At 46.5% G+C, this 12,174-nt stretch overlaps 1 protein-coding gene across 4 annotated transcripts in view; it reads right to left on the reverse strand.

The window, feature by feature from the left end:
* Positions 1 to 12,174, reverse strand: part of GARRE1 (granule associated Rac and RHOG effector 1) — an 84,322-nt gene that overhangs the window by 6,594 nt on the left and 65,554 nt on the right. For all 4 annotated transcript variants that reach the window (XM_058709252.1, XM_058709250.1, XM_058709253.1 and 1 more), the window contains 3 exons: positions 10,478 to 10,575; positions 4,824 to 4,949; positions 2,707 to 3,740 (listed from right to left, as the gene is read on the reverse strand). In XM_058709252.1, the coding sequence (XP_058565235.1) occupies positions 2,707 to 3,740; positions 4,824 to 4,949; positions 10,478 to 10,575 (1,258 nt within the window). The remainder of the gene's footprint in view (positions 1 to 2,706; positions 3,741 to 4,823; positions 4,950 to 10,477; positions 10,576 to 12,174) is intronic.

Below are 12,174 nucleotides of genomic sequence, written 5' to 3' on the forward strand. Positions count from 1 at the left end.
CTGGGCCAAAACCAAGGCTCCCTTCTCAGTGAGTCAAATCATGACACCAGGGGCCAGAGTGTCTGTGCAGGGCAGGGGTCGGGGGAGCACTCTGCTCTCCCAGGCCCTGCCCTAAAGAGTGCCTTCTGAAACTCATCTATCCAGAGGAGTGCCCTTCCTTAATTCGGAGAAAGGGCTATAGAGACCTTATGCCCTCAGGTGGGGTCTGCAGGAAGGTACATAAGGACCTGCAGGTCAGAAGGAGGAGCCAGAAGCAAAAGCCAGTCAAGTCCTTAGGCTAAAGACATAAAGGCTGCCCAGGCCTCAACAAAGATCAAAGATCTGGCAAAATTCTGCCAAACACCATTTATACTCTGGATTTAATTACATGACTATCAAAAGACGTACCGTTTAACAGCAGCTGAGAAACCGTGCTGCACCCACCCCGGTCAGGGGCAACCAGGTAGGCCTGCTCTCCCTGTGCCCCATGGGCAGGGCTGCCCACATCTACCACCCAAGGACAGCAGGAACAAGCAAGCACGAGCAACGGTATGAAGAATTTTTAGAAGACATAAGAAAACATTTCTTTCCATTAATAGTTAATGCCAGGTTGTTTTAGCAGTGGATCTCCTCTTCCACTGGTTATTTCTATAAATATTCGCTGTAGTTATTTATAATACTTCACAGTATTCTCCTTGTGAATGAGACATATTTTCTATTCTGTATACCTTTTGCTAAATTCGAGAAGACAGTAATGGATTTCTCTGTATTTATCATCCATCCACCTGCCTTACCTACTTGCTTACTAATTTTAGAAGTTTTTTTATTGAGCTTTCTTTTTTTCTAATTCTACTGCCAGCAAAAAATGGTTTTCTTTTTTTAAATTTTTTTTTTTTCAACGTTTTTTATTTATTTTTGGGACAGAGACAGAGCATGAACGGGGGAGGGGCAGAGAGAGAGGGAGACACAGAATCGGAAACAGGCTCCAGGCTCCCGAGCCATCAGCCCAGAGCCTGACGCGGGGCTCGAACTCACGGACCGCGAGATCGTGACCTGGCTGAAGTCGGACGCTTAACCGACTGCGCCACCCAGGCGCCCCTCTTTTTTTAAATTTGTTTATTTGTTTTTGAGAGAAAGAGAGAGCGTGAGGGAGGGAGGGGCAGAGAGGGGGAGGGGGCAGAGGATCTGTGCCGACAAGAGAGAGCCTGACATGGGGCCTGAACTCATGAACTTGAGATCATGACCTGACCAAGGTCGGAAGCTTAACCGACTGAGCCACCCAGATGCCCCCAGAGATGTGCCTTTTAGTGTATCTTTTTCTTTTGCTGTGTTTGCTAGAAAGTCTAAGACCAAGTTATATGCTGTTGGTGGTAATAGCTGTCACCCTGTCTGGGTCACGATTTTAACTGGAATGATTTTGTTTCACTATATAGAGTACTACTTGCTACCGGCTTTTGGAAGTCTATATATATATATATATATATTCAAGAAATTTCTTTCCATTCATCTCTTGAGTTTTGTTTGCTTTTCTGTGTTTTTGTTTGTTTGTTTGTTTGTTTTAAGGAATTACGGGTGTCTTTTTCTAGAGTCTTTACAGCATCTCATTTAACTGGCTGACGCGATGGATTACTCTACGGTAGCAGAGTCCCTAACACTGAACCACTTTCCACCCCTGCAGTAAACCGGGTTTAGTAACAGACACTGTATCAGACACTCTGACACACTGCTTGTCTTGCCCCTACGCACATTCATGAAGAGATGGGTTCATGAATGGGGTTGTCTTGCCCCTACCCACATTCATGAAGAGATGACTGCAGTTTGCTTTTTTAACAATCCTTATAAAGTTTTCATGGTGAATCACGTTGGCTTCATAATTACCGTTCCAATCTCTTCCACTGACGGAGATCTAGGCAGGTCTTCCACTTCTGGGTACGATTTTGGTAAATGTGTATTTTATTAGGAAAGAAGTCATTTTCCACTCAGTCTTCAAATATGTTGTCATTGAGTCATATGTAGTAATGTCTTACACTTCTTTCAACCTCTCCTATTTCTGGAATGGCAGCTCCTTTCTCTTTCTTAATCTTGTCTGTCTTTGCTCTTACTAAGGCTTACGATAAATTGGTTTGTCTACTTGCTTCAAGAGATTTCTTCTTTTAGATTTTATTTTACAATTTCGACACTACTTTTCTTTTAAATTTAATTAATTATGGCTTTTGGCCTTAATTAGTTCCTCCTCCTAGTCTATTTTTGTTTGTTGTGAAGTTATGTTTCTAACTTCCCAAGATAACTCTGGGGGTATTTTCAGTGTTCAGGCCAGAAGCCTTATTCTATGAGGCAGGAAGGTACTCCACTACCTCCCATAGGCCCAAGAGTCTAGGCAAAGAAGAGTCACAGAACAGGTTGTGTACTCACAAAGGACCAGCCACCTTGGCTCTCACGAACGGGAGGACCCAGACTGGAGCCTGCTTGAATTATGGGACTGGGAGCTACTCAAGTAACTTCTCTTAGCCTCAATCCCAGCCTCCACATAGTGAGAGAAACCTCATTCTCACCACTGTTGCCTATCTTTGCTGGAGGTGCCCCATGATTACCAACTGACAGTGAGAAAGGGTCTTTAAAAGGAAATTAGGTCACTTCCCCCCACAAGTAAGGCTGTGTCAGGCGCTATGAAGTCCTCAGTGATTATATTTATCTGAAAACCCCAAGGGGCAGGGGTGGGTCACATACCTGCAGGATCAAAAGGCAGAATCTCCCCCAACATTCCAAAGACTCCATCACTTTGGTCACGGTTTGGCCAGGTGTTATTTCTAGGTCCCTGTGGCTTCTGCCCCAAAACCTCCGACATCACATTATCCATATAGCTGCTCACCAGACCCAAGCTGTACAAGTCAGAACTGAGATCAGATATGCCAGGCCACTGGCCAAGAGGAGACAGACCTGCTCCAACAGGCTGTGCTGGCTGCTGGGATGAGCCATGTACCCATTTCCCAGGGGCCCGAGGCTGGGGTGGGGGTTGCTGAGGTCCAATGGGTTGGAGCAGGTGTTGGTAGTATTGGAGCTGGGGCTGTTGTTGCTTTGGGGACTGCTGCTGAGCTGCCAGGCCTGGCTGGGGTGTCAGAGGAGTGTGGGCCCCAGCCTGGGGCGGCCGTGGTGGAGGGGGCACCGGCAGTGGTGGCTGCTGTGGCTGCATGGCTCCTGCCTTCTGTTCAGTCACCATGACTGTGGCAGCAGAATTACGCCTTGTCACCAATGGGGAGCCCTGATGTGACTGGCCCATGTTAAAGCCCGAGAGAAAATCTATCACCTCCTGCATTTCCTGATCGGTTGGTAAGTTCATACCCTTCTCATCCTTGCCATCGTCCCCTTGCAGGAAGTTGTCACGCCTCTCCATGAGAAAACCATTGGCCATTTGATTACCGGGATTTTGAGTGGACTGTGAGGGGTCTGTAGTCCTGGGGAAATTACCAATGTTCAAAATGCTTTGTAACCTTGAATCAATATTGCTGGGCATTTTGGCCTTCTCTTCTGAACACCCAGCTATGAAGATGTTTTTGGAAGGGGTATTTGGGATGGAATAATTTGTGCTGCTGCTGGAGCTGGTACACGAAGCTTTCTTGGTGAACCGGGATGTCAGTTTGGAGAACGTCTTCTGCAGACCACCGGAAGATTTGTTTCCATTCCCAGAAGGCAGGTCAGCCTGATTCCCAAAATCACAGATCTCCCTCTGAAGCTGGATTTGTATGCAGGGTAAAGCTTGCTCCCTATTTAAACAGAGATGTATTTAAAAAAAAAAAAAGACAAACATACAGATTGGACAATTAAATGATCTCTACGCATTTAAGGACAAAAACAATCTCTCTAGTTGGTATCAGGTTCCCTTATTTTATAGATAAATAAATAAATACCCAAGGCTTTTAAGTGTATGTAACTTAAGTACTTACTATCCATATTTATTATAAAAAAATCTACAGCGTCTAACATGAGGCTGTGAAAAGTACATTTAGGTTCTGGCCGGAGGAGTTTGAGCGAAACCCTCTAACCACAGGACAGAGTGAAGCAAGGGTAGAGCGGCATGCAAGTGGCAGAGGCCAGCTTTGTGCCTGGAGGACGAGGACGGGGGCTGGGCCCGCAGAGGGACGTGGACAAAGCCCCACAGCAGAGAGGGTGGGCGAGCGGGACTCAGTGACACTGTGCAGCACTGGTGTCCTTGGAAGTGATTTACAGACAATGCTAAGAACAGATGGTTGTTACTTCCAAGGTTTTCTGGGCACTTTTTCTAGTACTGAAAGCCCTAGAGTCAGAAAGGGTATGGAGTGGAGGCAGGCGACGGCTGGTGGGACCCCGGACAAGCCACCTCAGTCTCCTGGGCCTCATCGCTCGTGAGTTAAGAAGGGGGTGCATGGCTAGATGTTTAAGAGCCCTACCATTCTAATGTCCATAATTTCCAGAGACAATCTTGTGACCGTCAGCTGCTTTCAGATATAAAGTTGACACAGGACATAAGTACATTTTCTAAACATTTCTCTGCTCATAAGGTGTAAATGAGTTGGGTTAAAATCCTCTTGATGGGCTTACTCTCGAGTGATAAAACAAATGAAGGCAGACATGTGAAGTAACTGGAGGAGTCTGGGTAAAGGGCAGAGAGCAATTCTTGGTATCACTGCAACTCTTCTGTAAAAATCTGAAATCATTCCAAAGTTAGGTTACCAAAAAATTCGCTTTCTCGCCTTACTGACTCACACGCTATCAGCGACGTGAGCACACACGAAGCTGTATGTGGTCATGCTGTCCCTAAGTGCGGGCCTGAATATAAAGCACTTGAGGTGACCGGCGGGGACACCGACCTCCCTGCCCTCCAGCGGTTGAGGTCCAGCACAGCCGTGTAGAGCACGTCCACCAGCCCCAGGGTCTTCTCCGGATCCAGGCTTCTCTGCAGCAGGGACATGGTCGCAGGGTCCTCTTTCAGGCACCTAGGCACGAACCAGGCTGTGTCAGTCTGGGCTACACTTCCCTGAATAAGTGTTTCAAGCAGGCCTCCTACAAAAGGCTGCCATTTTTACATGCTTTTGGCACCAAATAAAAATTGAGCAACTGAAGAGCACTTCGAGAATGACAAGCCGGACGCTGGAACCCGCTGCCCTGCAAGAGGAGGGGGAGCTCTAGGATCTCCCTGGAGTCTGTTCAGGAGCAAGAGAAGGGTTGGCTGGAGGGGATACCTTCTGGGAGCCCTAGCGCCCTCTCGCTGCCCACACCGGCCCCGGTCCTGACTTTCTGCCCTACCCTGTGCAGATTCTGTGAGCCAACACAGTATCTGCTCCTTTCCAGAACATCCCTGCTCCCACTTTCTTGTTAGTGCTTCATACCTGCACCCGGGAAACTGCAGGTCCGTGGAGGTAAAACCCTCACCGTCTGCCACCCAGACTCGCTACAAATTTCAGGTAAGCAACAAACAGCCTTCCCATAAGTGAACGTTTTCCAAGATGACCACCTCAGCCCGCGTCCTCTCTCCTCAGACCCTGCCATCCCTGCCGCCGTCATCCCTTCTTCCCCATCACGGCTCTCAAGTAACTGAGAAGACATACGAGATGAGGTCTGCTTCCTCTCCTCATCACCACGCACCAGCTCACCTGCCTGTGCCGCCTGCCCCTCCAGTCACGGCGGAACACAAGCCTTGCTCTGCCACAGACTGTCCCTCCAGCCGAGCGAGCACTGCATGCTCTGGACCCTCCTGCTTTCCCGAGGACCCTGCTCACCTAATCGCCCCCTTTGTCCCCATGACATTCCCTTTGGCCAACAAACCAGCCTCACTGACCAGTTTCTTTCTCTTCGCCCCCCATTCCCCGCCAGACACTGTGAATTTCTCTGCTCCCCTTCTTTTTTTTTTTTTATTTTTTTTTCAACGTTTTTTATTTATTTTTGGGACAGAGAGAGAAAGAGCATGAACGGGGGAGGGGCAGAGAGAGAGAGGGAGACACAGAATCGGAAACAGGCTCCAGGCTCCGAGCCATCAGCCCAGAGCCTGACGCGGGACTCGAACTCAAGGACCGCGAGATCGTGACCTGGCTGAAGTCGGACGCTTAACCGACTGCGCCACCTAGGCGCCCCTCTCTGCTCCCCTTCTTAGCCAAACACACTGTCTTCTCCTCTTCCTTACCTCATATTCTCTCTTTCTTTTTTAAAGTTTATTTATTGATTTTGAGAGAGAGAGAGGCAGAAAGAGAGAGAGAATCCCAGGCAGGTTCCACTGTCAGCACAGAGCCCGATGCGGGGCTTGATCTTGCAAACTGTGAGACCATGACCTGAGCTGAAATCAAGAATTTAGCCGACTGGGGCGCCTGGGTGGCGCAGTCGGTTAAGCGTCCGACTTCAGCCAGGTCACGATCTCGCGGTCCGTGAGTTCGAGCCCCGCGTCGGGCTCTGGGCTGGTGGCTCAGAGCCTGGAGCCTGTTTCCGACTCTGTGTCTCCCTCTCTCTCTGCCCCTCCCCCGTTCATGCTCTGTCTCTCTCTGTCCCAAAAATAAAAAAAAAAAAAATTAAAAAAAAAAAAAAAAGAATTTAGCCGACTGAGCCACTCAGGAACCCCTTACCTCCTATTCTCCCTTCCTCCCACCACCAATGGGCTTTCATCCCCATAACTACACCAGAATAGCTTTTATCAAATAACTTAGTTCTTGCTAATGTCAAAGGTCAATTGCCTGTCTCCGCCTTACTCAATCTCTCAGCAACGTTTTGCAATGTTTCTTTCCTCCCGGAGCACTGTCTTCTGTAGCCCGATGACCCCCAAACTTGCTCAACTTTCTTCTCACCTGGCTGGCAGCTCCCTCTTGGTCTCCTCTGCCAACTCTTCCTGCTCCGCTTCCCCCACCTCCGCATGGTGGCGAGTCCCAAGTTTTGTCCTTTCTCCCTAGACTGCTGCATCCGGTCCTGCGGCTGTACAGACCACCCTACACTGAGGACTCAAATCTCCTTCATCAGCCGACCTCCTTCTCCCAAACCCCACTCTCCAGTATCTAACTGCACCCTTGACATCTCTCAGGTACATCTAACAGGCAGCCTGGCCAGCACAACGGATTCCTCTCCTCTCCACCAGAAACCACTCTGATTCCTACAGACTTCCTCCATAAGTAAACAACACAGGGGCCTACCCCAAACCTACACATCATCTCTGGCTCCCTCACAGCCCATGCCAACCCACCAGCAATTCCCGACAGCTCTTCTTCCAAGACACATTCTGAATCCAAGCCCCCCTCACCACCCCTCTTATTACCGCTCTACTCCAAGAAACCTCCAGCAGCTGTGTCTCAGGACCAACCACCCAGCCGGACTCCTTTCCTCTATCTACTCCTGTCCCTCCCAGGCCCACTCTCCCACGTAGCCAGAGTGAGCCTCCTATAGCACAAATCAGAACACATGACTTCCCTATTTAAAACCGTCCGGTGGCATTCCATCGTGATTGACATAAAATCTAAATGGCACCTCAGGGGTTTTTGTGACCTGGTCTCTCCTGCCTCTCTGGCCACATCTCTCTTCACTGTCACCTCTGCTCACCTTGTCCCAGCCACAAGGCCTTTGCTCGCTCCCTGCATATGGTGGATTTGCCCATGTCTCAGAACCTTTGCTTTTGCTGCCTCTGCCCAGACTGCTCTCCCCTGAGAGCTGCTTCCCACCATTCAGGCCCTCACTGCCCATTCAGGGTACCTCCTCAAAAGAGGCCTCTTCTGAGAGGCAGAACCGGGAAGATGTGGTCTGTCTTCTCCTAAGCACTCTGGGAGTTAAATGGTGAAATCAACCCTTGCGAAGCCATCCTAAGGAGGCAGCGGCACTCTCCAGCATGACTTAGGGCTTGAGAAGAAATACGTCTGTGAGGCTACGAGCCAGCCAGCTTCAGAAATACTGCAAAAGGCAAGCTCTGCCAGTGCCAACCAGACCCTGGCTCTGGGGAGAGAATGTTGGCCAGTGGACCTGGCCAGGGTTCATGTACCTGACTCTCTCAGCCTGGAACTGCTGATTATTAGGACCTAACTCGCTCTGTGCTCCCAAGCCACTCCTGGCTGTGATTTGGCTGGTCACATATGTTTGCCCACTAGGAGAGCATCTGCTGCTGGTCATGCAGAAAGAAGTACTACACTTGCTGGTGAGAATAATTTCTCTTTCTGAAAATCAACAAACTGGCACTTTTATCGTATCCATCAGTCTCAAGAGTTGATCACTAATATCTCTTTAAGAGATGAAAGCCATTCTTTTGGTAAATCACACAGACTTGCTCAAAGTCATTCTACTCTGGATAAAAATCCAAGTCCCTCAGGGACCCTGTGCCTCTTCAAGACCACCTCGCACATCTCCAGCCAGGCCAGGTCACCCCCCGCCAGGCTTTTGCATTTGCTGTTCCTTCTACCTGGAAGAAACACTCTCCCATCTGCTCTGTGCATGGCTGGTTCCTCTCAAATATCTCATCTTCAAAGAAGGACCACTCACAAGTGACCTTCTCATCCAAAAGAGCCTCCCTTCTCCCAGCTATTCCAGTTATTCTTCATCATACGACATCATTCTACTCTAATTCCCCTCATACACATGCCGTGGCTTGAACTGAACTCGTAGGCTTGTTAGCTGCCCCTCACACTCCCTCTCATTAACAGGTCAACACTTGTTAACAGGTCAACAGGGGCAGGGACCCTGTCTGTGTTGCTCATACTTAAATTCCGAGAGCCAGACAGTATCTCTGACACATAGTAGGTATTCAGTAAGTACTTGTTGAAAGAAAGAATGGATGGACACCTTAAATAGGACGATTAATACATCTAAGAAAGGTATTATGAAAGAAACCCTATCTGGCAGTGGGACACTCCATTTTATTAAAAGCAAAGCATATAATAAATTCTTGACTGGCTTTGCTAATAATTTCATTTTTCTGAAGGTGGAGTAAAGCAATCACTTCTGCTTGCATTCTTCTCAACAAGCACATACTTTATACTTTGAAAGAAACAAAAACGTGCATTTTAAAAGACTTTGTATTTTTACCAAAAGCAACCAGCAGAGGGAGCCTCTCCAAGAAATTACAGTCTGCAAGGCCTTTACTGGAGGTGCAATGAATTACAAAGGAAATCAATCATACACGGAGAGTTCTGGAACCAGTGAACTGCAATTAGCCATTTTAGTACTAGTTGTACACCTTGGGGTGGGGAAGGATGTGAACTGGAAAACAAATTCAGGAACACAAAAATCTTATAGACAAGTGAGCTTTCAGTTTATTGTTTGATAGGAATGAAGATGTGTATATAAGTTAACAGTATGCCACCTCAATAATCAGATAAAAAATTGGAAGGGGGAGGTTTTGGGACATGAAGTGAACTGCCAACTGTGACTTAATTTATCAGCAAGTTCTAAAACTCTGGGCAGAGTCTACCACTGGGCCCTCTCATGTCTGGGAACAATGGTTTAAATACAACTCGAATGCATTACCCGGCTCCCATTTTAGTCCCCCTGGGCACCAAGAGTGCCATCACGCCTGACCATGGCCATCTCTTCCTACCTAAATGTCTCAGAAATTTTCTGTATGGTTACTCATTCATATCATAATCTTAATAACAAAAGTTGGCCAACACATGCTCATTTTTGCCATTAATAAAGTTATGATGCTGATCCTTTAGCTGAATTTCTCTGCACATCATCGGGATGAGCCGCCGGACCGTGAAGCCGCTGGCGTCAGATTGCTTCTTTCAAGGCTTCTGACACACTGAGCCGCCCTCCAGAAAGGCTGTGTGATTTATTCACTTTCTGTGCCTGTTTTTGTATGGTCTGGCTCAAACTTTTATTTTTTTATTTTAAAAATGTATTTATTACTCTAAAACAATTTTTCAACACCAGTGGGCAAAATGACATCATACTGTTCCTTTACTCTGCCGCTATTAGGTGAGGTTACACATTTTCTTCATCTATTGTTGATTACCTATTCATGCACCTGTCCATTGTCTTACCGATTTGTAGGAGTTTTAATAAACTAAGGAGAATACTTTATCATCAGTTCATAAATGTAATTAAATAATTAGAAACAAAAATGGCTCAGTCCACCCCCAGATTGGGAATGGCATGAGCTCAAGATCATCAGGGTTGTTACTGGAACAGACAAAGGAGGAGAAGGAATTTTATGTTCTGTACTTAGTTTTAGAGAAACACTGGTGACTTAGGGGAAATGATGTACTCTGTTCAAAAGCTATGGACTCAGTAACAAAGAGAAGATAATATTGCTCATTATGATCCAGGAGTATGTAACATTTTAGTTATACTACTTGTCAGACTATTTTTCAGACACTTTGGCTTCCTTATCATGGACTGATAACCATGACACATGATGTCAACACACCACCATTGCCCGTGTACCTGTGCAAGTAGCAAGACCTGACGCGTCACCTAACACGGGGTTTGTCCAAAACAAAGCAATGTTTTCAAAGACGTGCAAACTTCAATCATTAGGCTTGTGTTAATATAAGAGTCACATTACCATGTGGATGGGACTTGAACCACAATTCTGGAGCCCTCTAAACTGATTTGGGGGGCATAGGCTTCTTTATTTTCAATCTGTGCTGTGTCAACTACCACCTAAGAGAGAGTGAGAAAAACAACAATCAGCTTTCAGAGAGGAAAATGGATCGCAAATAAATCCAATACATGAGCTTACTAAAGCTGAGTGACTCTGGCAAGAACTATCCCCATGGCAAGGCAGTTATGCAGAGGCCAGTCAAGAGCCCCATGAAGACAAATGCAAGTAATAAAGATGACTGAAGACAGTAATACTTCAATAAACAGAAACCAAATTCTGAGTGCAAGATGTACTGAACTTTCCAAGCACTTTTAGTACTTTTTGCCAAACTATAAATATGTTAATTAGGAATTGTTTTGTTTCCACTTAGTATTTTTTTTTTTTTTTTACTTTATGCACTTGAAAGAAATAAGACCGTCATTAAAAATTGAACCACAGCTTCAGAAAAGCCCATTTGTAACGAATGAATACAAGCTAGAAGTGGATGAAGCTTTTTTTTTACAAGATCATTTTATCCTCAACCATCAATAAAAACAGAAGTAGTTCAGAAATGTTAAGATGATTCTTCTCTCAATGATTTCTTCTTATTTGGAGGAGAGTCTTCAATATTACACAGGTGATATAGTAGCTAGGTAAGTTCGACAGTTTGACAAAATGACGACTATATTTTCAAATAACTGAAAGAATTTAAGAAAAAAATCATAAAGCACTTCAAAAATAATCTGTTACAGGGCACCCGGCTGGCTTATTCAGTAATCTGACTCTTGATCTCAGGGTTGTGTGTGCGTGCCCCATGCGGAGTGTAGAGATTACTTAAAATAAAAAAAAAAATCTAGGGGCGCCTGGGTGGCGCAGTTGGTTAAGCGTCCGACTTCAGCCAGGTCACGATCTCGCGGTCCGTGAGTTCGAGCCCCGCGTCAGGCTCTGAGCTGATGGCTCGGAGCCTGGAGCCTGTTTCTGATTCTGTGTCTCCCTCTCTCTCTGCCCCTCCCCTGTTCATGCTCTGTCTCTCTCTGTCCCAAAAAATAAATAAAAAACGTTGAAAAAAAAAAAAAATCTACATCTCTATATATATCTGTTATATTTCAAAGCCATGCAGAGTTGCTTATTATGATTCCGAACTCAGCCTCTAATGGAGCTGATTTCCACTGCTGTAAACAGATTTCCCACAGCTGGTCTGCAATGTCCTTTGGAAAAGACTTCCTGTCCAAGTAATAGCCATTGTTGGACCAGGCAGGTGTTTCCTCTCTCCTCCCATCTCCAGAACCACAACCTAAAGTTTCTTTGTCTGTCACACACAAAGGTGCCCTGGGAGCAAGGAGTAAGGAACTGGAAGAAGTTTCTGCTCTCTCAATAACCTGGGGCTTTTAATTTTTTTTTAAAATACGTTTTCCCAAAACAGACTGTATGTCTGTCTGCCTTATTTTACCCACTCCTTTCTAGAGAACTTATCCCCATGGCTTTTCTAGTTCCAGCTAACATGATCTTTGGGAATATGGATCGATTACCTCAAGCCAGTGGGCTCCCACATACTTCAGCAGGGGGTCTCCAGCTTACTCCTTCTCTTCCCGTATTAAGGGCCGGATCCTAAAGGAAGCCTAACTCCCCGCTGTGGACGGGCCCTCACCTGGCCCTACACAAGGCAGCACCACCCTGAG

This window comes from Neofelis nebulosa, chromosome 17 (assembly GCF_028018385.1).
Source record: "Neofelis nebulosa isolate mNeoNeb1 chromosome 17, mNeoNeb1.pri, whole genome shotgun sequence".
Lineage (NCBI taxonomy): Eukaryota > Metazoa > Chordata > Mammalia > Carnivora > Felidae > Neofelis > Neofelis nebulosa.